We start from the raw sequence: 23,007 nt of genomic DNA, 5'->3' as shown, positions 1-23,007 counted from the left end.
TTCACCCCTAATCTGCCAGTACATTCCCTCTGTTTGCAGGAGTGACCCCACTGAGGGCAAAAGAGGATTGCTGGTCTTTTCATCTCACTTCTGCTCACTCTCTGCCACTTGCACTTTCCCGTAAATGTAGTTTTCAGCAGCTATGAAGTCAGAATGAGTTTTTTTTTTCCCCCCCTTACCCTGTTAGCAGTCATGTTGGAAACTGCACTAATAAAAATAATGTTGTGTCAATATTAGCGCTTCAAAATTGCAGAGGCATTTAGTGATGTTGATGTTGAAATATAAAGGTGGAAGGGAGAAAAAAACAAAAATCTCAGTATGAGTGTTTGTAAGGTTCCTAAACCTTTGTATGTTTATAGTCTGTTTATTTACATTCTCCAATGATTATTCATGCTGCTATAGGATTGTGGAAACACTGGCGTATTTTCCTTAACCATCACAAATGCTCTCTGCAAGCATATTTTAGTCATGTTTAATATGCTTTTGGTTTCCAGATGGGTTGGCGGGTGAGTGCAAGGTTTTGCAAGCAGGCTGGCAGACACCCAGGCCAGTGCGGAGGAAAGGCCGTCTGTGCACTGCAAACAAACACCCAGGTGAGAGCTGCCATCACTGAAGGAGCCTTTATGAGAAACCAGCATCAGAAACACTTTTCTTGGGGTAGGAGTTGGAGAGATGTGAGGATGATGGAATACCCGACACATTAAGATACTGGTCACATGCTGGCGAAAATGTACAGGTAGTTATTGCAATAAAAAGTCATTTCTGCTAGATTGAAATGCACGGTTTTCTTTGCAAAGCTGCTTTGTTAAAGGAAAACAACAAAGCGCAAAAACCTAAACTCTGATGGGTGCACATCCTCTTGTGTTTTATTCAGAAGCGGCCCAGTTTGTTATGTTTGTGAGCTTATATTTGTCCCATGTGATGAGAAGTGTTTGGCACCAGGCTAACACAGGCTACAGTGTGAGTCAGACATGGACATAAATTCCAGTTTATTTTGAAAAGTGTAGAAGGTGTTTAAGGTGTGAGGTCTTTTTTTCTCTCTCTCTCTCTCTCTCTCTAGGCGATGATGATTTTCTCTTCACACCTGAGCTGCTTTTTTACATACCCATCTCAGCATATAAAATACTTTCAATGTTTGGGTGACTATGAAAAGAACTTTGAATTAAATATGAACCTGGCAGATCATAACTGAACACTTTCATATGGATAATATGATATTAATGAAAGAGCAAGAAGCACTTATTATTCATATTCTTATATATATATAATTATTCAGGTAACATTATCTATTTATACTGTTGAGTACAAGGAGAAGACGTATTTCTAATATCTTGTCTGTGCTTTATATTTGATAATAACCAGACAGATCACACACACACAATAAATATCCCGGGGGCTAATTGAATTTCAACCAGACTATTGCCCTCTTTCACACAGCTATGCCGTGTCACAATTAAGCCGGTGATGACAACAGCAACTCATCATCTAGTAACAGTTCCCTTCCCCAAAATCCTGAACTCCAGATTTTAATGTGTGTGATGATTAATGTAATATCATACTGGCATGGAATACTGCAGTACTATTTTCTTTACTGAGCTGCTTAAGCTAGAAAATATAGGCCAAAAATGTTGAAGTAAACAGGTACTTAGTTAATCCTGAGTGATTACATATCCTCTTCCATATGCTCCACTAATTGTGTGGTGGATGTGCACTTAGGAGCAGGAGGCTGGGCACAGTGTTGCCAGTTTGGAAAGTTTTCCACATATGTTCAGTATGCATTTTTACCATTCAGTTCTTGGGTATTACTTATTTTTCTGACCATATATTCGTATTCTTGGTTATAATTGTGACGAATGGGTTAATACAGCATCAGTAGATTAAAGTGTTTAAAGTGAAAATCTTTTTTAATGTATTGTGCAAACAAATAGGTTCGCAAAGACAACAAGAATACAATTTATTTACATTTTATTCCATTTGTATAAATTTATGTGGCATGTTGCATCTATATTATTATTTATAAAATATTCTATATAACAATATGGATAATTAGTAGTTTAGTATTATAAATAGCCAATTGTGTATATACAATGAACCATGTGTTACTCCACTGGTCATAATTATAGCTGCTCACATATTTCTGAAAGGTGACAGTAAAATCCTATTACAATCATATTAATATTTCAGAAAGACCCATTAAAGGTTATATTGAGCTACCAACCTAGCACACTAAAGCAGAAATATTTCTCCGGTGCAGGTTTGAAGTAAATGTAGAAGTAAATGTCTTCATATGAAATCAACAGGCAGTTACTAAAAATATCTAAACTCTGGTAGTGTTTTCACACTGGACATTTTGAACATTCCAGAAGGTCTTAGATCAATGATGGTTTTTGTGCATATCTGAACACATCAGATGAATTCAGATCACTGTAAACAGCCCACAAGCAAATCACACTCAGAAAAATGTGGCACAGTACAGTTTGTTTGTGGTTCATTTTGTGGTCTGCATGTCTTGCTGTCCACATGTACTGGTCAACTCACAGATAAAAACAAAGTGGAAAAATACTCCACTAATGGCCACTGAGGTTGTACAGCCCTATGTCAAGGTACACCGATCAGACATAACATTTATGAGCACTGACAGGTGAAGTGAATAACACTGATGATCTCCTCATCATGGCACCTGTTAGCGGGTGGGATATATTAGGCAGCAAGTGAACATTTTGTCCTCAAAGCTGATGTGTTAGAAGCAGGAAAAATGGGCAAGCGTAAGGATTTGAGCGAGTTTGACAAGGACCAAATTGTGATGGCTAGACCACTGGATCAGAGCATCTCCAAAACTGCTGCTCTTGTGGGGTGTTCCCAGTCTGCAGTGGTCAGTATCTATCAATAGTGGTCCAAGGAAGGAACAGTGGTGAACCGGTGACAGGGTCATGGGCAGCCAAGGCTCACTGATGCACGTTGGGAGCGTAGGCTGACGCGTTCGATCCGATCCAACAGACGAGCTACTGTTGCTCAAATTGCTGAAGAAGTTAATGCTGGTTCTGATAGAAAGGTGTCAGAATACAGAATAATGCATGATGGGTCAGGGCTGTTTTGGCAGCAAAAGGGGGACCAACACAATATTAGGCAGGTGGTCATAATGTTAGGCCTGCTCGGTGTAAGGCATGACTGTTAATAGAGGAAATGAGAGGTTCAGTATAGATGACAACAACAATAATAATAATATAAGCAACAGTCCTCTGTTTGGTGCTCTTGTAGTATTGTATGCATGTATTGTATCTGTTCTCAGACCATGGCATGAAGCATGAACTGTTTTTTTTTTTTAAACCAGATTATTTCTCCTCAGTGTTTTTTCCCTTTTTCCACATGCTTCTGATGTTTCATTAGTTTTAGGTTTTGAACCATTCTGAATGACTTATCCATAATTCATGTTCACTCAGCTCGGCTCTGAGAGAAGTTACAGCAGCAAGTCTGAGTCAGATCAGCAGAAAGAGAATTGAGCTCCTTTTTCTTTTCCATTTGTAATGTGAACAACAAAAAATACACTCATATACACATATATATATATATATAATCTCATCACACTTGTACCTAGCGCTGGGTAGACTTTAGTGGGAAAGTGTCGTTTAAAAGTAACTATATCAGAAAACATCGTTAGACACCTTTTTCAGACAACTCAACAAAATATCGGTCAATGGGGGGATTAAATAGTTTACTGTTTTTAAAAAAAAATTGATTGCGCGAGCTTAAATTCTTAAAGGCTTGAATCAATCTGGCAACCCTGATGCTGCGGCGCGCGCGCCTGTGATACTACTAGATCCTCGCGCGCGTTCGATTTAAACAGGCGCCGTTCTCCTGGCTGTGGAAACACCGACTCATCCTCTGCTGCATGCACTCAAACCTGGACTTTTTATTTCTCTACAAGGATTAAACTACTTTTTTTTTTAGTGGAGGGAATGTGTATGCGAAGTGAAGCTACTGTCCCGTGCGTGGACCGGGTGTTTAATTTAACCCAGTTTTCATGGTCATTATGAATTTTTTAAACGAGGTGAAATCTGTCGGGAGAAGTGCGCGTGCTTAATATCAAGTTCCTTGTACTGGAGAAAAGAGATTTTCATTTATCGGAAACTTTGGGAGCTTTATTGTTTTTGGTTTTTTTTTTTTTCTCGTAGAAGACAAGTTAGAAGGATGTTTTTTTGCTACACGACGAGCACGACCATCCTCTTCCTCCTCCTCCTCTTCCTCCTCGTGAGTGCTGGTGAGTGTGTTAACTAAATGTAGTTACAGCAGCTCTCATAAAACTCTTATACATCTATAATTAGGTCTCAGTAATTCAAGTTCATTTGCATTAGGTTTAACACGATAAGCGATTAGAGCCGGTGTGGAAAATCCATCGTGGTGTCACCGAGCTTTGTATAATTTGTACCTTAATTATAGAGCAGAAAATTAGGTCTGCTTAATTCGATTTCAAAAGTTTCATTAATACACGCGCGTCGAGGTTTAATTCAGCCATGTAATTAAGGGCAACCTGCCAAGAAGAAGACTAGTGCTATAGCTGTGCATTGCATTGGGTTGCATCTAGGGTTTTGCCACACTGGTGCTGAGAACTCTACCTTTGTGTTGGAAATGACACCTTACACACACCCTTCATATAAGCTGCAGAGTGTGTGTGGTGTGTGTTCTGCATCCTCTGGGCTGCTTTAGCTTTGGATTTTGCAGCAGAGTTGATTTCAGGATTGTGCTTGCTATTTTACATGATGCTTTCAGAAATGATTATGGTAAAATGACCAAATTCTCAAGCACACACTTCATATTGATATGATCCCAGGTTGTGGTTTTAGGATCTGAAGATAAAAAATAGTTTCCACCATCTAGAAACGTGTATGTTATCTAACTATTTAATCATCACAGACAGAAATATTATGTTACCTTATCGATGGCACCATGGTGTGAAATGTGTAGCTGAAATTATTTTCTCATGTTGCACATCACCTCCCTGTCTCCTGGCTGCAGGTTGGTGTGAAAAGTCGCCTCACAGGTTGGTGAAGTCCACACCAGTACATCTGGACAAGAGTTACGGGAAGCTCTACAAACACAATCAGTGCCATTACATGCTCAAACACCTTCAAGATGGAGAGCAGATCAGTGTGCAGATGCCTCCTGATATTGCTGGACACTGGGTATCTGAAAGGTACAATCTCTTCTGTTGTACTGCTCTGTCTTATCTTGTGTCGTGTTAATCTTATTTTTAACTGCACAGGACTCACTATTGATGTTTGGAATATTTGATCTTGAGGTCTGAGTAACACCTTTCCTTCATCTCTTAAAGCTGTGAGGTGAGACCCGGACCTGAATTCCTCACTCGATCTTACCACTTCTTCTCAAACCACACCTTCCAGGCCCTTCAGTTCTATTACAGGGACAACCACTGCACAAAGCCAAGCTATACGCTGCTCATCGAAGGCAGTCTGCACCCCCGTCAGGCATCATGGCTTGTCCGCGGAGGCACGGAGACGGACTACCAGCTGAGTCGAGTGTTACTGGTTAGCTACAGCCTGCCAGTGACCAAAGATCTCCAGGTAAAACTAGAGATGTCCTGCGGTCTGACAGAGCACCTGCAGCCGGATCTCAGCTATGAGTTGTGGGTAGAGGGCTCTGATCGTGACTGCACCCACGGCTTAGACTTCAGCATGCAGGAGCTGCAGCTGTTACGCATGGAGAGGCGCTTTCGTCCCAGCGAGACTGAGAGACATGCGGAGGAGTTGTTTGTGGGGGACGTGCACACAGAGCGCACACAGAGGCGAAACCACAGGCCCACGGGCTACCAGCCCCCCCTGCAGAACATCAAGGTTAGTGCTTCACCTCAGCTTTAGCGCTTGTATAGGAGACCTAAAATAAGTACCATGCTTTTTCCTAAAACTGGATCTCGGTCATTTATGTGACTCATACCTCCATCATCCATTGTAAAAACTGGACAGCGGAATAGAGACGAATGCACACTCACCAGACACTTTATTAAGAACACCTGTACATCTGTACAAACATGCAGTTATCTAATCAGTCAATCATGCAGCAGTGCAATGCAAAATATCATGCAGATACAGGTCAAGAGCTCCAGTTAATGTTCACATCACACACAGGAATGAAGAGAAAAAAAAAAGTGTGATCTCTGTGACTTTAATCGTGGCATGGATGTTGGCACCTCCTGATCTTATGGGAATTTCACACGCAGCAGTTTCTCGAATAGTGTAAAAAACGGAAAACACTGAGTGAGTGACAGCTCTGTAGGTGGAAACCGATGAGAATAACCCGACTGGTTTGAGCTGCCAGGAAAGATATGGTAACTTAAATAATAATTCTTAATATCATCCTGGTTGTAAAGAGTGCTCTTCTGAGTTTACTATAGACTTCCTTAAAGCTCGGTCCAGTCTGGTCATTCCCCTTTGAGCTCTCTGATCAGCAAGGTGTTTCAACTTGCAGACCCTCTGCTCAAAGGATGCTTTTTTATCAGAATTTTCTGTGTAAAATCTAGAAATACCAATATCCATATCATCATCTATGAAAAACACACCCCCTTTTTGCACTGGATGCCCGGTTTCAGCCCAATCACTTATCGCGAGTGGAAGTGTTACTTTATCACTGTGTCCTTAATGTTGTCATCTGGAGATTGAAGTTAACTAAAAGCTCTTCAGAATTCAGCATGGCCAGATTTTTACACTGTTTTCTTCATAACCATATTGAATAAACAGCATACAAATGATTAATATCTCATAGCAGCAGGGTTGGCAAAGCTCCAGGTTAGCAACGAGTCAATGTCCTTTAATAACAAGAAACACTTTGTGGAGTCACACAGCAAAATAGACACTGATTCATACTGACATTTTCACAACGCCTGCTTTTTATGTTCAACTAACTATCACTACTAAGTAATAAATGGCTAAATGAAAATGAGTAACGGCATAATAAACCATATATTACAAAGGTCCCTCCGCCTATGAATATTAATAGGCTTCTTGGAGCAAGAAAGATGTTGGCAGTCATGGCATTACCCTGTAGACCTCCGTCACATTGTGTGTGCCGTCGAAAGCAAAAGTACACACAAAACTTAAAAATAGATGAAATGTTTCACTGGAGCATGTTTAATTTATGAACAGCGGTGTATTTTAAGGTACAAGTCCACTATACACTTCATGTCAAATTTGACATATTATTATGATTCATTCGTATCAGTAAGGTTGCCCTCATCTTCCCGTGTGTGCTTTAGGTAGTTGTCATGCCCTTCCTTGTACACGCCGAGTGCATTATGTATTCATTGGATTTCACTTTCTCCCAGTCATGCAGTTTTGTTCTAGCATTACCATGATCTGACGTCAACCACTCCACTATTTCAAACAAGACTGATACAGAACAAATATCAGCATTTCCCCTGCCGTTTTAGTGTGATTTCAGCTGGTGTCAGAGCGTACCCAGGCTGCTGATCCACTTCTATCCCCTGTCTGCTTCAAAGGGAATGAGGAAATAGAGCTGCAAAGGGCATCATTCTGAATTCCAGCTCTGACTTGGTGCGTGCCTAAGGCACTGTGGCAGGGCTAAGGGAAAACTGCAGCCAGACTTAAGAGGTGGAACAGGAGCTTTCGGCTGGATTAATGCCTTTCATGTGGGCACTCTCACCCATACACTCATACGCACCGCTCTTCATACTGACGGCACATAAAGGCGTTATGAAAGATGCAGTGTAGATGTAGTTAATGAATTCTGGTTTGAATCTGAATAATTTATTAAGTGCGTGTTGAGTCATGGCAGTCGAGCAGTAGGAACTGATCAGAAGGCAACCTTCTTGCTTCCAATAAATATTCTAGGTGTACATTAGCCTTACCAAGTGAAGGGCAGGCTTAGCACGACATGGTGGATTGTAATTCCAGTACACTTATGCTTACTGTAGTAATTACCTCGACGTATAATTGAGCCATGAACAAGAATTCATCGGTGCCTGTGAAACCGGTGAACTAAAATGCAGTTAATGTTGATTATTTATTTACAATTCTCTTCAGACCAGAAGGAAGACATGCATATGACTTACACTAAATGAAACTGATATTATAAAACCTCACTTGGTCAGATTACATTCAAGACTTGCCTTTAGCCCAGTCTCAGAAAGCATGATGAAATACCCTTTCTTTAAATCAATTGATTATTTTATAGCTGTTATGACTTGTTTTTGTTTTGTACGCCCATGAATTATAACCACTAAGCCTATGAAAGATGGCAGGGTTTCTTTCTCCCCGTCAGTTGTAGTGATGTTCCAATGTACCAGGCTGGGGTTCTACAAGCCAAACAGGAGTTAGACCTCAAAACCTGTGCATCATCATTTTCCTAGCTAGAGTTCTTTATTTCTTTTTCAGACTTATGATAACAGCTGTATCGCCTGCCAGATCGTCTCTGTAGCAGATTTATATCATCCCCCAGTTCTGCCATCTCGGACTGATCACCCCCCGCGTCTCTACGGTAACTGGGTCAGCAAACGCTGTGAGGTCCGCCCAGGGGTGCTCTTCCTCACCCGTCATTTTGTCTTCCACAAGGATAGCAACATCTGGGAGGGCCACTATTACCACTACTCTGACCCAGTCTGCAGGCATCCCACATTCAGCATCTCTGCTAAAGGACAGTACAGCCCAGGCGTTCCCTCCACTACAGTCATGGGAGGCACTGAATACACATTCACAGGTACGCTAAGCCCATTTATTGCTCCCTAAGCAATAATTATTAAGTAGGTAGGGGTGCTAATGAGCAAGAGTGGCAACAAATTGTAGCTTTTTTTTACTGCTTAATTGTTCAATTCTTCTTCTTTTATGGGTAAAGCTACCTAAATATTGTCCAGGATATTGAACATGAACATAAATGTATAACATATGAATGAATATTTTGCTTGCATGCACATCACCTTAGATTGCTGTATATCTAAAGATTAATTCATTAATTGGGATTCATCGTCTATTTGTTTTACAGTGACCCAGATGAAGGTTACTCCAATGGATGTGGCCACTACCTCTCTCCTGAACGTCTTCAGTGGTGATGAATGTGGAAAACACGGCTCCTGGAAGCTGGGAGTCCAGCAGGACGTTACTCCGACATCAGGCTGTGCCGCTCTAGGCATCCGTCTGCCTCACACTGAATACGAGCTTTTCTACATGGGACAAGATTCAGCTGGACACCGCCTCCTCTTTAATGGACAGAGACCTACCAATGGCTCAAGCCCTGACCAGCCTCACAAGCGTGCCACATCCTACCAGCCTCCACTGATCCACTGCAGCTCCGGACAGAAAAGTGTTGGAAAGGAGGGAGACCATTATTTCAGGCTTGGGAATGGATGCAATACACAGCCCCAGTACCTGGTATATCCCCTCATTTTGGTCCAGCTTGTCTTTTGTGTTATCTAAGATCAGCACACTCCATTTCTGCTTATCACAGGAAAAAAACTGAAGTGTGAAGAAACTGTCCTATATCCAGCTCACAGCTTCTTTAATCCATGGGATTAATTATGTTAACTAGTTGTCAATGATGTCAGTTAGGATGGTGGAACTGCTTCAGCAGCCTTTGTTTTTAAGTGTTGTTGAAAGAATGTTCGTGCTACTTCTACCATCTCATGACCTGTACATTTTACAATAGCTAAAAGTCACCAATACATATTTATGAAGCTGATAAAGAGGAAAGCCAGCATGTTAATTACAAAGCGTTTGTCATCCACTGCATGCGTTGTATCAAAGGGATCAAGTTTCTGTTTCACTGAAAATGTACAGTATTGTATAAAGAGACATTAAGCATACGCTGAAACAAGAATGTTAGATATTTTTATTTAATTTTAATTTCTCTTATTTCCCAGTGGCTCAATGTTAAATACCATATACAGTCAGAGTGGTCATGTTTCAGTTAACAGTTGCCTCACAAACGAGTATATAATTTGCATAAAATAAATGCTAAGACTTTAATGTAAGAGTAAGATGTGTCTGTCAGGTGACTGAGAGAAAAATAATGAACGTGGAAGGAGGCACAGTCTCTCAGCTGAATTCTTCACATTCAAGAAAATAAAATTATTGTAAATCTGAAGCTCAGTTTCACTGTGAAGAGGCCAACCAGCAACACGCAGCATCTTTTTGTTTTTCTTTTTCGGTTTTAAATTTTCATAAAGGATTAGAATGACATGTACAAGACACTTAAAACATTCCAACACTTATTAAACCACATAAAGAAAGCAAGGACAATTAATTTTATTTATTCATCATAGAATTTTTTTTTTTTTTTTTTCCCATTATCATAAAGGTCTCTACACAGTGCCGGCAATTTGACTGCAACTGATGATTAATAAATGTACAGTTAAACCTGTCAAACCCTTGGAAGGAAAAAAAGAAAATACCCCTTCACCACCACCACAACAGAAAAAAAACCGATATGGGAGGAAAAAAGATGAGACTTTGTTCTTCTCTTTTCTGAGAGTGTATGTGTACTAATCGTGTGAGATTGCAAAAAGGCAAGGCCTGTTTGAATGATTCTGTACACAGACGCATTTTTCCCGCCGCCTTAGGCCAGACTAGCACTGATGCGACGCTGAACGACAAGAACACACGTTTCGCCCCTCAGACCCAGAAGACACTGGAAGGAGCTGGGCAGAACACGCATTTATCCTACAACACAAACTTCCCCAAGAAGAATCCAATGAAGATAGCTGCAATAACAACAAGCAGTGAGGGGAGCGATTTGGAACTGGTTTCCTTCCTCATCATGCCTGCCGTGTTTGAGACCATGTTTTCTGAGCGCTGGGCCTTCCTCATCCGCAAACCTTCATCCTAACAAATAATAAAGGAGAAGCAACTTCTAAATTCAAAGGCTGGACAGTGACGCTCATTACAGCTGTATAAACCACATGAATAGGTGTTTGTGTGTGTAGTTTCCACTGTTCGTATAATAATAAATGTTTTATCCTATATAGTGCATAATGTCTGTTCAGTTCTTCGTTTCTGTACCTTAAGTTGCCGGTTCTCATCTCCAAGTTTGCTCACTTCTGACTGCAGCCTCTTGCACTCATCCAACAGCTTTCTCATCTCTGTGTCATCCATGCTGCTGGGCTTGGCTGCTGATGTGCTATCTGCCTTGGAGGAGTTAAGGACGGGGGCAGCTTTGGTCGGGTCTACGTCATTCTGTTTAGGACAGACACGCAGGGCTTTATACACGCATAAGCTCCAGAGACGAAAGAACAAGTTTAACAGCTATTGAATAACGCAAGTGTGACGAATAAGCTCTTAATATGTGCAGATTATCTGTCATGAGCTGTTATGTCGGTGCCTAGGGAAAAGCTGAAAAGGGAGGCTTTATACTACCAATGATAAACATTACTTTGCAATGTATATATTTGTATTTATTTATATTTCTTTTCAATTTTCTTTCTTCTCACTGAGTAACCAATGATTTCTAGGGAAATCTAAACCAACAAGATGTTTGTAGATGGGAAAACAAACACCCTTATTTATAAATATCATACTAAGGCTTTTGTATTCATTTCTGCCCAGACTGGTATTGCTGCTCTCATTTCCTCTAGTGTAGAGCTGAACGGCATTTGAAAAGACAGTCCAAACACTTCTACGTTTTTACAAAGTCTAGCACTGTTAAACGCTGCAAACCTTCTAACCATTTGAAATGTTGCTTACCCACAAAAGATATAATACTTCACCAACTTGTGAACATTCTTTGCTTGCAACTTCTGCTCATGAAATGTTGACTAAACCTAACTCTGTCTGTTCCACCCTGATCTTTGGCCTGGCCTGACAGTGGGAAAGTCAAACACTTCCTGATGATCAGTGAGGTTCCGGCTGCCTGCAGGTGTGCAGTAATTTTCAGGAGCGGGGGCTGTGAGCCTCCCACACAACACAACTCTGCATACTGGGGGCTCTGAGCCCAGCTACCAGGCCACATATACCAGACTTTAAAAGGACAGAGCCGAGCAATGGAGCTGCAACACGCAGAACAACTACAAACATGTTCCTGTCTCATAGGTGATTCAACACTTTGCTCACTTCATACGGGTCAGATTTGCGTAACATTGTGTATATCGAACTAACCTGCAAAAAGTGCATTTATCCTAGTAAAGAATTAAGCTATTCACAGAAACGTGTACACACAGAAGGGTCAGGTAATTGCACCTATTAAATGCAATGAAAGGTTACACAAACAGGATAAGAGACGACAGGGCCAGAGGAGGTCAGAGATCGCAAATACAGGCACTGAATATTCTAATACAACATTTTCCCACAGGGAAATCAATCAAAATAATTTTTTGCAGGCTAAAAAAATTACCATAATAATTCTGCCGATTATGATTTGGAATATATGAAAATATGGAATAAAAATATTTTTGTTGCCCTGTGTTATTTTAGAATTCAAAGTCTGTCTTTTCCTAAACATTATAAATTATGTTACTTAAATAATTACTTTCCTTCAACTATAGGCATTATATAAATAAGTAAATAATATATAATAAATAAATAAATAAATATCCAGTGTATGCACAGTTAAAACATATGTGACGTGTGGACTAAATTAAAATTACAACATACGTTCATGTTCTGAACAATATTTTAAACCATGAATATATGGTATAAACTAACTCTCATACAATATTATGAGATTTAACTTGTAAATACGTCCTAACCAGAGCTGTAACATTTAACAGGCTAATACTGACGACTACTACATAATGTCAGATTTGAGACCGAGATTATAAATATATTTGTCTCACTCCCTTACTGGTCACAATATATTAGGGTTTTAGTGTGAAGGCAGGACAGCTAAAAGCTCAGCGATTCTCTCTGCTCATTCAGTATTCTAAATGTCATCTTTCTGCTGATTACTCAAGCTGTTAAAGAAAGACTGAGTGTGGCACTACTCACCATTTTATCATTTTCTGAAGGCAGCTCAAAAACACATCTGAGCTTAGAGTCCATGAGGTCCTCTGGCTTTGCATCCTTCCACTGTGAGAAGGGAAAGAAAAGATGATGCATGCGCTAAACATAATGTTTGCATTATCTACACACATATCAATCTTTATAAAACAGTGTAGTTTAAGATCACAGGTAGAAAGCAAAATAGTATTTGAAGCAGTGATCCTTTGCAGTTGCAGGTTATTTCTTGCAGGTCTGCAAGACTGCAACAAGACCTGTGGGACAATCGCTGCTGCAGGAAATAAACAGAGCTTATACTGCCCTCTGCTGGTGAACACTTTCAATGCTTAAGTTCAGAAAAGCCTTACAACAACAGAATAGAAAAAACAAGAGGCAAAAAAAATGCTTACCACTGCTTCCAGGTCGGTTATGTTGGATGGCGCATAAATGGTCTGGACCATGAATTTATGTTTACTTTTTTCATTTGGGTCGTAGTCAAAAGGCTGCAGCATTACTGGAGTTAAAAAAAAAAAAAAAAAGTATTTGTGAACAGGACAGTCCAAATAATTTGTAAAATAATATACATGATATAATCACACTGAAAATCAAAACCATTTATTGATGAATAAGAACACACAGAAATCAAGACTGTTTTGGTATCTATCTGTCTATCTGTACATGATGGTCATGCCATGGGAGATATTATAACCAACACGATTTGCAATTACATTATATTTACATTATCAGTATAAATCAGAAATATCAGCTAAAAGAATGTTTTGTGCCCCATTTAAGCTTTCTGAAAATCTTATTCTGTAAACATTGATGTAATCAGTAAACACCTAAGAATGGGCAGAAGAGAGGAGCAGTTAAACTATAATAAAAGTTAAATAATAATAAAATATCATTTAAAAAAACATATATATGTACATTTTTAAACAAACGATCAATAGGTGGCTATTGGCATTAAAATTCTGAACATTTTCTAATGTGCTTTTCACTCATAATACTTATCATAACACTCCATGTATTTATGCAAATTATGTGTATACACCGATCAGGCATAACATTATGAGCACTGACAGGTAAAGTAAATAACACTGGTTATCTCCTCATCATGGCACCTGTTAGTGGGTGGGATATATTAGGCAGCAAGTGAACATTTTGTCCTCAAAGTTGATGTGTTAGAAGCAGGAAAAATGGGCAAGCGTAAGGATTTGAGCGAGTTTGACAAGGGCCAAATTGTGATGGCTAGTGAGGTGTTCCCGGCCTGCAATGGTCAGTATCTATCAAAAATGGTCTACAGAAGGAACAGTGGTGAACCGGTGACAGCGTCATGGGCGGCCAAGGCTCATTGATGCAAGTGGAGAGCGAAGGCTGACGCGTTCGATCCGATCCAACAGACGAGCTACTGTTGCTCAAATTGCTGAAGTAGTTAAAGCTGGTTCTGATAGAAAGGTGTCAGAAAACACAGTGCATGACGGGTCAGGGCCGTTTTGACAGCAAAAGAGGGACCAACACAATATTAGGCAGGTGCTCATAATGTTATGCCTGGTCAGTGTATATGGTACACTGCTGTGTGATGAATCTGACAAGTAAACAAACAGCTAGTGAACAGACTTTAGTTCCCACACTGCCAGAACTAGTTCAATTACTGCACTCAAATCTTTCTCTCAGTGCTGCGTGACAGTTGCATGAATCAGACATGGAATAATGTACGTCATTCTCGACCCCCAAAGCTACGCAACTGTAATGAATAAGGGTCAATTAGAGCAGATGGGGCAACAGCTTAAGAAAATGCTGAGTGACAGGAGACACCGCTAACCAGGATGTGTATCTGATAGGGTTGTTAGTGTCACAATTAGTCATGGTGTATGACATCACCGTTGACTTTTCCAAAACATTATTAAAATGCATTTCCATCTATTACCATCTCCCCGTTCATTTTTTCTATTTTAAAACCCAATCAACGTCCTTACTACACTGGTACTCCTGCCTCTGTGTACATACCACCTCTGTGTGCCTGGTTGTGACGCCCCAAAAGGTTTGCTACCCGAAATCACACAACAACCTTTATTTCTCTGCACAGGACACGACTATACTGAAAACGTTCTACCTCTGCTGCCACTCCTGGCATGTTATTAATCACAATGGCCATCAAAGGCACAGAGCAACATGGCACTCCTAACCAACTATATAAAACAACAATCTTTTTGGTCCAAGCAATGCATGCTTCTGCACTAGTTTTATATATATATATATTTCTTTTTTTTGTTTGTTTTTTCATTTCTGCCATTTGACAGACACCCTTATCCAGAGGGACTTACATTTTATCTCATTTTTTTTTTACAAAACTGAGAAATTGAGCGTTAAGGGCATTGCTCAAAGGGCCAGCAGTGGCAGCTTGGTGGACTTGAAGGATCTGAAGTCACAACCCAATGCTCCAATGCCCTTGGAACCACTAAGCTACCACATCCTGTATATATATCAGCTTAGAATGACAAAGTGACTAATACTAACAACAGGCTTCGCTTATTAATATCGTTACTAATGGATTATTCGTAAGTGGAGTGTTTACACGAGAAAAAATGGTATTCATGGAAATCCCATTGTTTCAGAAAAACTTTCATATCCTGCTTGCACTCCTGAGTGTGTGTACATTTACACATAAGACAGACAGACTGACTAATATAGACTTTGCAAACTAATATATAATTTGCAAGGATTACAGCAACTAATATGGAATATAGTGTCATGTTTAAATTGCTTAGATTGATTAAAATTGCTATTTTATGACTTACAGAAGTGTAGTCTCCATCAAAAACATATCTTCATGCTCTTTGAGAACATTTTCTCGCCAATTTTCCACCTTGAACTGTGAATCCGGTGGAAATTGTTTGTTTGTATGCAAACATTTACCCACATCTTTACTAAATCTTAAAAATGATTACTGGATTTGATCTTTTTTTCTGTTATATATACAATGATGTGCAACCGGGCATTTCTACAGACTTTTCTTTTAATCGCTCTACAGACTTGTGTGTTTTTAAACGATTGATTAATACCGCAATATTTTTTCAGACCGAAGTCATACCTTGAAAGTTTTTAAACTGTAACACCCTATAGGGTCTATAAGATGAGAGTCTGTACATTTCTCACCAGAGATAATGACTGAGGAACCAGGATCGATGGAGCCGCTGTTGGGCCGCACGCAGTAGCGACGTGGCGCAGTTGTCTTCACCTTGAAGCACACTTTTTTTTCGGATGGGTTTCGGAGCTTGAGGTTGGTAGTCACTACATCTGTGAACGGGCCTGTGAATGAAAACATGTTTGGTGACTTAAAAATACTCAAACACAAAGAACGGTTTCAACCTCTTAAAAGGTTTTATTGATTAAATAGTACACAATATACAACAATATTTACCATTGTTCATAAAGTTTCAAAGATGTAAACATACTTTGAATAATGTCTTCAGATGTCACTACATGTCATGTCTTTACTATAATCCTTGTTCTCTAAGCATTTAGGCATAATGGGTATTTCTGCCTAGATCAATTTTCTCAGGTTCATTAATATTAGTGTCTTGATATCTGTAAAGAGGATCAGAGAGAACATTGTGGACATGTCTAGGACTCTAGGAATCTTAGTAGGCAACCATGTTTAGAGAAATGTTTGTCAGAGCCAGTCCAGAGGACACACTGCCCTGCACCGTTTCAAATTTCCTCCTGACACACCTAATCCAGCTCATGAAGGATTTGTTAATTAGCTGATACATTGAATTAGGTGTGGTAGGAGGTAGCGGAAACTTGAAACCATATAGAACGGTGGGGTTAAAACCACACCTTATTACACGAATCACAAGAAGTGGTTTTCCACTATTGTAAGGTGCAGGCACACTTGAGCTGCGGTTTTCAAACAAATGCTTAAAGGAACTTTTTGTTCACATCATGCCTACAACCATGCTCATACACACACTAGTGGAGTGCTGTTTTATACTGTTAACTACACACACACACAAGAAAATTACACATGTGCCACATAGTGGAGGCCACACTTAATCCTCCAGATGTACATAGGATAGAAAGTTGAGTATCTGAACAATACAGATGACGTAGCAGCTGTGTGTGTTTGTGTGTATACACATACACCGATCAGGCATAATATTATGAGCACTGACAGGTGAAGTGAATAACACTGTTGATCTCCTCATCATGGCACCTGTTAGTGGGTGGGATATATTAGGCAGCAAGTGAACATTTTGTCCTCAAAGTTGATGTGTTAGAAGCAGGAAAAATGGGCAAGCGTAAGGATTTGAGCGAGTTTGACAAGGACCAAATTGTGTGGCTAGACGACTGGATCAGAGCATCTCCAAAACTGCAGCTCTTGTGGGGTGTTTCCGGTCTGCAGTGGTCAGTATCTATCAAAAGAGGTCCAAGGAAGAAACAGTGGTGACGTTTTTGCTGAAGAAGTTAATGCTGCTTCTGATAGAAAGGTGTCAGAATAAACAGATACTCCTCTTGTTTATACACCATTAGCGTTTTGGTGTGGAGATTTTTTTCATTACTTTTTGAAGACAACTTTAGATCCAAGATGCATATTCAAAACATAATCCTGGGTCCCGGTTCCCAAGCTTTCCTCTGAATTGTCTAGCTGGTCATTATCTTGTATGTTCTGCAAAGGTTGCTGGCTCGCCATCATTTCTGGTAGTTCTTGATGGTGAAAGCAAAAAAAATGAGGAAGTGTAAGGATCTGAGCGACTCTGACAAGGGCTAAATTGTGATGGCTACATAACTGGATCAGAGCATCTCCAAAACATCAGAACATTTTGTCAGATGTTCCTGGTATGCAATGGCTAGTACCTACCAAAAATGGTCCAAAGATGGACAACCGTTGAACCAGTGACAGGATCATGGCACCCACTAACCAAGGCTCACGCGCATGCGCATGGGGAGCAAGGGCTAGTGGTCTGGTCCGACCCCACAAAAGATGTACTGAAGCACATATTGCTGTTAAAGCTAATGCTGGTTGTTACAGAAAGGTGTCAGAACACAGTGCATCACAACTTACTGCTTAGCCACAGAATGATCACAGAGCCCATGCTGAGACACAGTTTCTTTTACATTATGTGGCAAACCAAGGGCATGTGGGTCACCTACTTGGGAAAGAGAGGGCACCGGGATGCACTATGGCAAAAAGAAAATATTTTTACATGTATCCCCTACCTAAACATCGGTGCAGACCAAGTACACCCCGAGTTTTGGCAGCAGAAGAGGGAACTTGACAATATTTGTCAGGTAGATTTAAATGGTATGGGTCACTGTTGTAATAAAATCAGGATATATTCATTATCATGTCTGCTCTTTCTAACTTTAGGTTTTGGTCTTAGTATTACAGTTCAGATTTTAATGTACTGTGTAAGCAGTATCCAAAGCTTATCCAAGGGATGGACAAATGAGGAAACACAAGCACATGTATTATATACATAGATGTACACTGTATTGCCAAATCATTGAGTTCAGAAGTTGTTTTTCAGGGGTTGGGCTTGGCCCCTTAGTTCCAGTGAAAGGAACTCTTAATGCTTCAGCATACCAAGACATTTTGGACCATTTCATGCTCCCAACTTTGTGGGAACAGTTTGGGGATGACCCCTTCCTGTTCCAACATGACTGTACACCAGTGCACAGAGCAAGGTCCTGGATGAGAGAGTTCGGTGTGGAGGAACTTGACTTGAACTTGAGTCCTGACCTCAACCCGGTATAACACCTTGGGGATGAATTAGAGCGGAGACTGAGCCAGACCTTCTCGTCCAACATCAGTGCATGATCTCACAAATTCACTAATGGAATGGTCAAAAATTCCCATAAGCACACTCCTAAACCTGGTGGAAAGACTTCCCAGAAGAGTTGAAGCTGTTATAGCTGCAAAGGGCGGGCCAACTCCATATTACATTCATGTGCATGTAAAGGCAGACGTCCCAGTTTTGGTCTGGCTCACAGTCTCCGCTCTAATTCATCCCAAAGGTTGAGATCAGGACTCAATCAAGTTCCTCCACACCAAACTCACTCATCCATGTCTTTATGGACCTTGCTTTGTGCACTGGTGTGCAGTCATGTTGGAACAGGAAGGAGTCATCCCCAAACTGTTCCCACAAAGTTGGGAGCATGAAATGGTCCAAAATATCTTGGTATGCTGAAGTATTAAGAGTTCCTTTCATTGGAACTAAGGGGCCAAGCCCAACCCCTGAATTCAATGATTTGGAGGGGTGTCCCAAAACTTTTGGCAATATAGTATATCTATGTATTAAAGATAGTCAATATTCATACATGTACTCTGTAAAGGAGCAATGACACACTGTACATAACAGTTCATTGCTACAGTGCACCTATAGTGCAGGTGAACCCAAAGCCATGTGAGCATCGTCACTACCAGGGTAAAGTGAATCAGCACTGGTGTACATCAAGCAAAGCTCTTGAATGAAAACTTCACAGCTAACTAGCTACTTTCGAGCCTTCTGGGTTCCTGTTTTTTTTTGCGATTTAGTTCATATAGTTAGTTAGCTAGCTAGTGAATCTAGTGAAGCAAAAGAATTACCATCGTGGAGAGTAAAAAGGCACGGAAATCAGTGCTAGCATTACGTTAGCTAGGAAATGAGCCACTCGGTTTGATGACATTTAGCTGCGAGTAACAGCTCAAGAGTTAACTTAGCTAGTCTAATTCCTCCACAGTGCGGCAAGTGAATGAACAGAATTAAGGTAAATTCCGCTACAGTGCCATTTGTCAGCACTGCTCAAGCTCAAACAAACTAGTAAAGTAATACCTGTCATTATTTTTCATCAGAGGCCTAGAGATCCTCGTCCCCTCATTCAAAATGGCGGCAGGAGATACGAGGTATAAACGGGCTTTAGCTACATTTATCCGCGGGCTTGACGCTGGAAATCTGTTAGTTAGCTTGTTAGCTAGCTAGCATTCTTTAGCTAACATCACATACCTGAATTAGCTTAGCTAACTAGCTAGCTAGCTCCGTAATCTGCTGACAAGCGGCTGCCTGACTCCATCTAGACATGAAGAACGTACTGAGTGTTTACCTTTGAATTTCAGGTCAGACGGCGGGTCGAGGATTAATACTTGCTCTAGTTTGGACATGTTGTCTAAAGCAGTGATGTTTTCCAGCAACCGAAAAAGCCGGCGTGGCTGTAGGTTAGCTAAGCTATCTGAATATTCACCTAACCACCACTGAATCTCACTGAGTCACACAAGAGCAGGGAGCGCGCACGGCCACGGGCACGACACCGGCGGCGCGCATAGCGCTGCGGGTGCCCGTGACACATATTCCTCTTAAAAGTTTAGTTTGTTTTCTTTCTTTCTTTCTTTCTTTCTTTCTTTCTCTCTCTCTCTCTCTCTCTCTCTCTCTCTCTCTCTCTTTCTTTCTTTCTTTCTCTCTCTCTCTCTCTTTCTTTCATTCTTTCTTTCTTTCTCTCTCTCTCTCTTTCTTTCATTCTTTCTTTCTCTCTCTCTCTCTTTCTTTCTAACTTTTTCTATATATTAAAGAAAGAGTATCAGTTTATTAGAAATACTATTTGGACTTCTTCTTGTTAATTAAAAATGTAATCAATTATGGTAACTTTATTGAATGGTATTTTTAATATGCACTGGAATAAACTTCTGAATATATTTTTTTTTCTCCCAGCACATTACACATTTTCTTCAAGAGATATCAAACATAGCTCATGAAAATAATAATGCACCTAAGAGCTTTGTCATGAAAGAAAGAAAGTTTTTTCTATATTGTTATGCTTGTCTTTCTTAGTCACAATTTCAAAAAACCAAAGGCCCTGTTCCTATTAAACTATCTCTTTATAAATAGAAGATAGGAAAACTATTGTTCAAAAATGTCTTATTGGAATACATTTGAAGACTAAGATAAGGAAAGAAGTTCCTTTTCACCAGACCATTACTGTATTGTTATAATGTGATATAATAATAGTAAAACATCATGTTACCTTGTAATTACTGTGTAAATATGTAACTATCATTTTATTATGCTAAAACAAACATCACATGTTAAGCTACAATTAGCCATTACAAGATATCATATCAAGAACCATAGTGTGTATGTCTGAATTTATGAAATTATTTCGTCATTACTGCATTTCCTCTGCATTATCAGTTAAATGTGCATGACTCCTTATTCCCAGGTGCTGATATCAGACTTTATCTGCCTTGTTCTAAAACTGTCATCTCAGCTTGGCTCTCACTCCTTTCTGGAGTGGTCCACCTGCATACCTCCACTTGAAATATTGAAGGTAATTAGATGTTTTAGTAAATATCAGTAGAGTACTTGAGTACTTTAAAGATTAATCAGTGATTCTTAAATGTATCCTGAAAATCTTAATTATATAAGTATATGTGTGCATGCATAAGTAAGTAATTTATGCAAATACTTATTATTGCATTTACCTATGTTTACTCTGAGGAAAAAAATCCATAGCCTAAATTTCATTTTAATATAACTTTAAAGTCAACAAAAACATAATACAGTAGCAACTAAAAACACAACATGAAGTTGGTTGATGTTAGGAGTGATGTAAGAGTTTGGAAATATTTAAAAAAAATTTAGCCTATGTGTTTACTTCTTATGTAATCAACAATATTGTAAATATTATGCTTAATAATATACAAAAAATATCACATATAATGTCCAAAAGGTGAAATGTAAGTTGTTATTGAAAACAGCTGTTTTAGATCATTTATATTTTTGTTGTTATGGTTGATGTGCTTCAATATGAAAGATACCTGGTATTAAAAAACAAACAAACAAAAAAAACCCAATAATTTTCCTCCCCCAGTCCAAACATATGCACTGTAATCATCTCCAAACTGTGTGTATGAGTGTATATGTGTGTGATACCCCATGTAGGGTGTGGCCTTGTGCCCCAAGTCCTCTGGGATAGATTCTAGGTTCCCTGTGACCTTGTGTAGGATAAGTGTTAGAATATATGATGGATATAATATAACATAACGTATTATAATATAAGAAATATCTATGATTCTTAAAATGTGATAAATATACATACTTATATAATTCTTAAATAAATCCAAAAATAACATTGCATTTTTAATTACAAACAAGTAAATATACATGTAGTACACAGAAAAACTAGTAGTATATGGTAAAATATTTGAATTAAACATAAATTATACATATTAATTGATTACAATAATACACAGATACACTATATTGCCAAAAGTTTTGGGACACCCCTGCAAATCACTGAATTCAGGTGTTGTTTTCCAGGGGTTGGGCTTGGCCCCTTAGATCCAGTGAAAGGAACTCTTAATGCTTCAGCATACCAAGACATTTTGGACAATTTCATGCTCCCAACTTTGTGGGAACAGTTTAGGGATGACCCCTTCCTGTTCCAACATGACTGGCCTGCACAGAGTCCTGACCTCAACCCAGTAGAACACATTTGAGATGAATTAGAGTGGAGACTGTGAGCCAGGCCAAAACTGAATGTAATATGGAGTTAGGCCACCCTTTCTAGCTACAACAGTTTCAACTCTTCTGTGAAGGCTTTCCATAAGGTTTAGGAGTGTGTTTATGGGAATTTTTGACCATTCCACTAGAAGCTCATTTGTGAGGTCAGGCACTGATGTTGGAACGAGAAGGACTGGTTCCGATTTAATTCGTCCCAGAGGTGTTCTATCAGGTTGAGGTCAGACGAGTCAAGTTCCTCCACACCAAACTCGCTCATCCATGTCTTTATGGACCTTGCTTTGTGCACTGGTGTGCAGTCATGCTGGAACAGGAAGGGGTCATCCCCAAACTGTTCCCACAAAGTTGGGAGCATGAAATGGTCCAAAATGTCTTGGTATGCTGAAGCATTAAGAGTCTCTTTCACTGGAACTAACGGGTCAAGCCTAACTCCTGAACTCAATGATATGGAGGGTTGTCCTAAAACTTTTGGCAATACAAGTGTAATTATTTTATTTTTAAAATAGAGCTGGTTCGGCTCTTTGTCGAAAGTGCAGAATTGGAAAACACCGCCACATACGTTACGTTACCGCGCACATGAT

The 23,007-nt window shown here is 39.7% G+C and overlaps 2 protein-coding genes across 2 annotated transcripts; one reads left to right on the top strand and one right to left on the bottom strand.

Moving 5' to 3' along the window:
* The first annotated feature begins 3,756 nt into the window (after positions 1-3,756).
* Positions 3,757-9,689, top strand: LOC131357807 (protein APCDD1-like). Its single transcript, XM_058397137.1, has 5 exons — positions 3,757-4,258; positions 5,014-5,191; positions 5,330-5,849; positions 8,403-8,724; positions 9,007-9,689. Exons 1-5 carry the CDS (start codon positions 4,189-4,191, stop codon positions 9,435-9,437), a joined length of 1,521 nt encoding a protein of 506 aa, XP_058253120.1. The 5' UTR covers positions 3,757-4,188; the 3' UTR covers positions 9,438-9,689.
* Positions 9,690-9,833: 144 nt separating this feature from the next.
* Positions 9,834-20,210, bottom strand: LOC131357819 (vesicle-associated membrane protein-associated protein A-like). Its single transcript, XM_058397149.1, has 6 exons — positions 20,016-20,210; positions 16,089-16,241; positions 13,340-13,443; positions 12,939-13,019; positions 11,019-11,192; positions 9,834-10,841 (listed from the first exon to the last, which is right to left on the bottom strand). The coding sequence occupies exons 1-6, from the start codon at positions 20,071-20,073 to the stop codon at positions 10,680-10,682; spliced, it is 732 nt and encodes a 243-aa protein (XP_058253132.1). The 5' UTR covers positions 20,074-20,210; the 3' UTR covers positions 9,834-10,679.
* Positions 20,211-23,007: the final 2,797 nt, after the last annotated feature.

Source organism: Hemibagrus wyckioides, linkage group LG01 (assembly GCF_019097595.1).
Source record: "Hemibagrus wyckioides isolate EC202008001 linkage group LG01, SWU_Hwy_1.0, whole genome shotgun sequence".
NCBI classification, from domain to species: domain Eukaryota; kingdom Metazoa; phylum Chordata; class Actinopteri; order Siluriformes; family Bagridae; genus Hemibagrus; species Hemibagrus wyckioides.
Note: the sequence above shows the minus strand (reverse complement) of the source record. Positions and strands in the feature narration are given on the sequence as shown.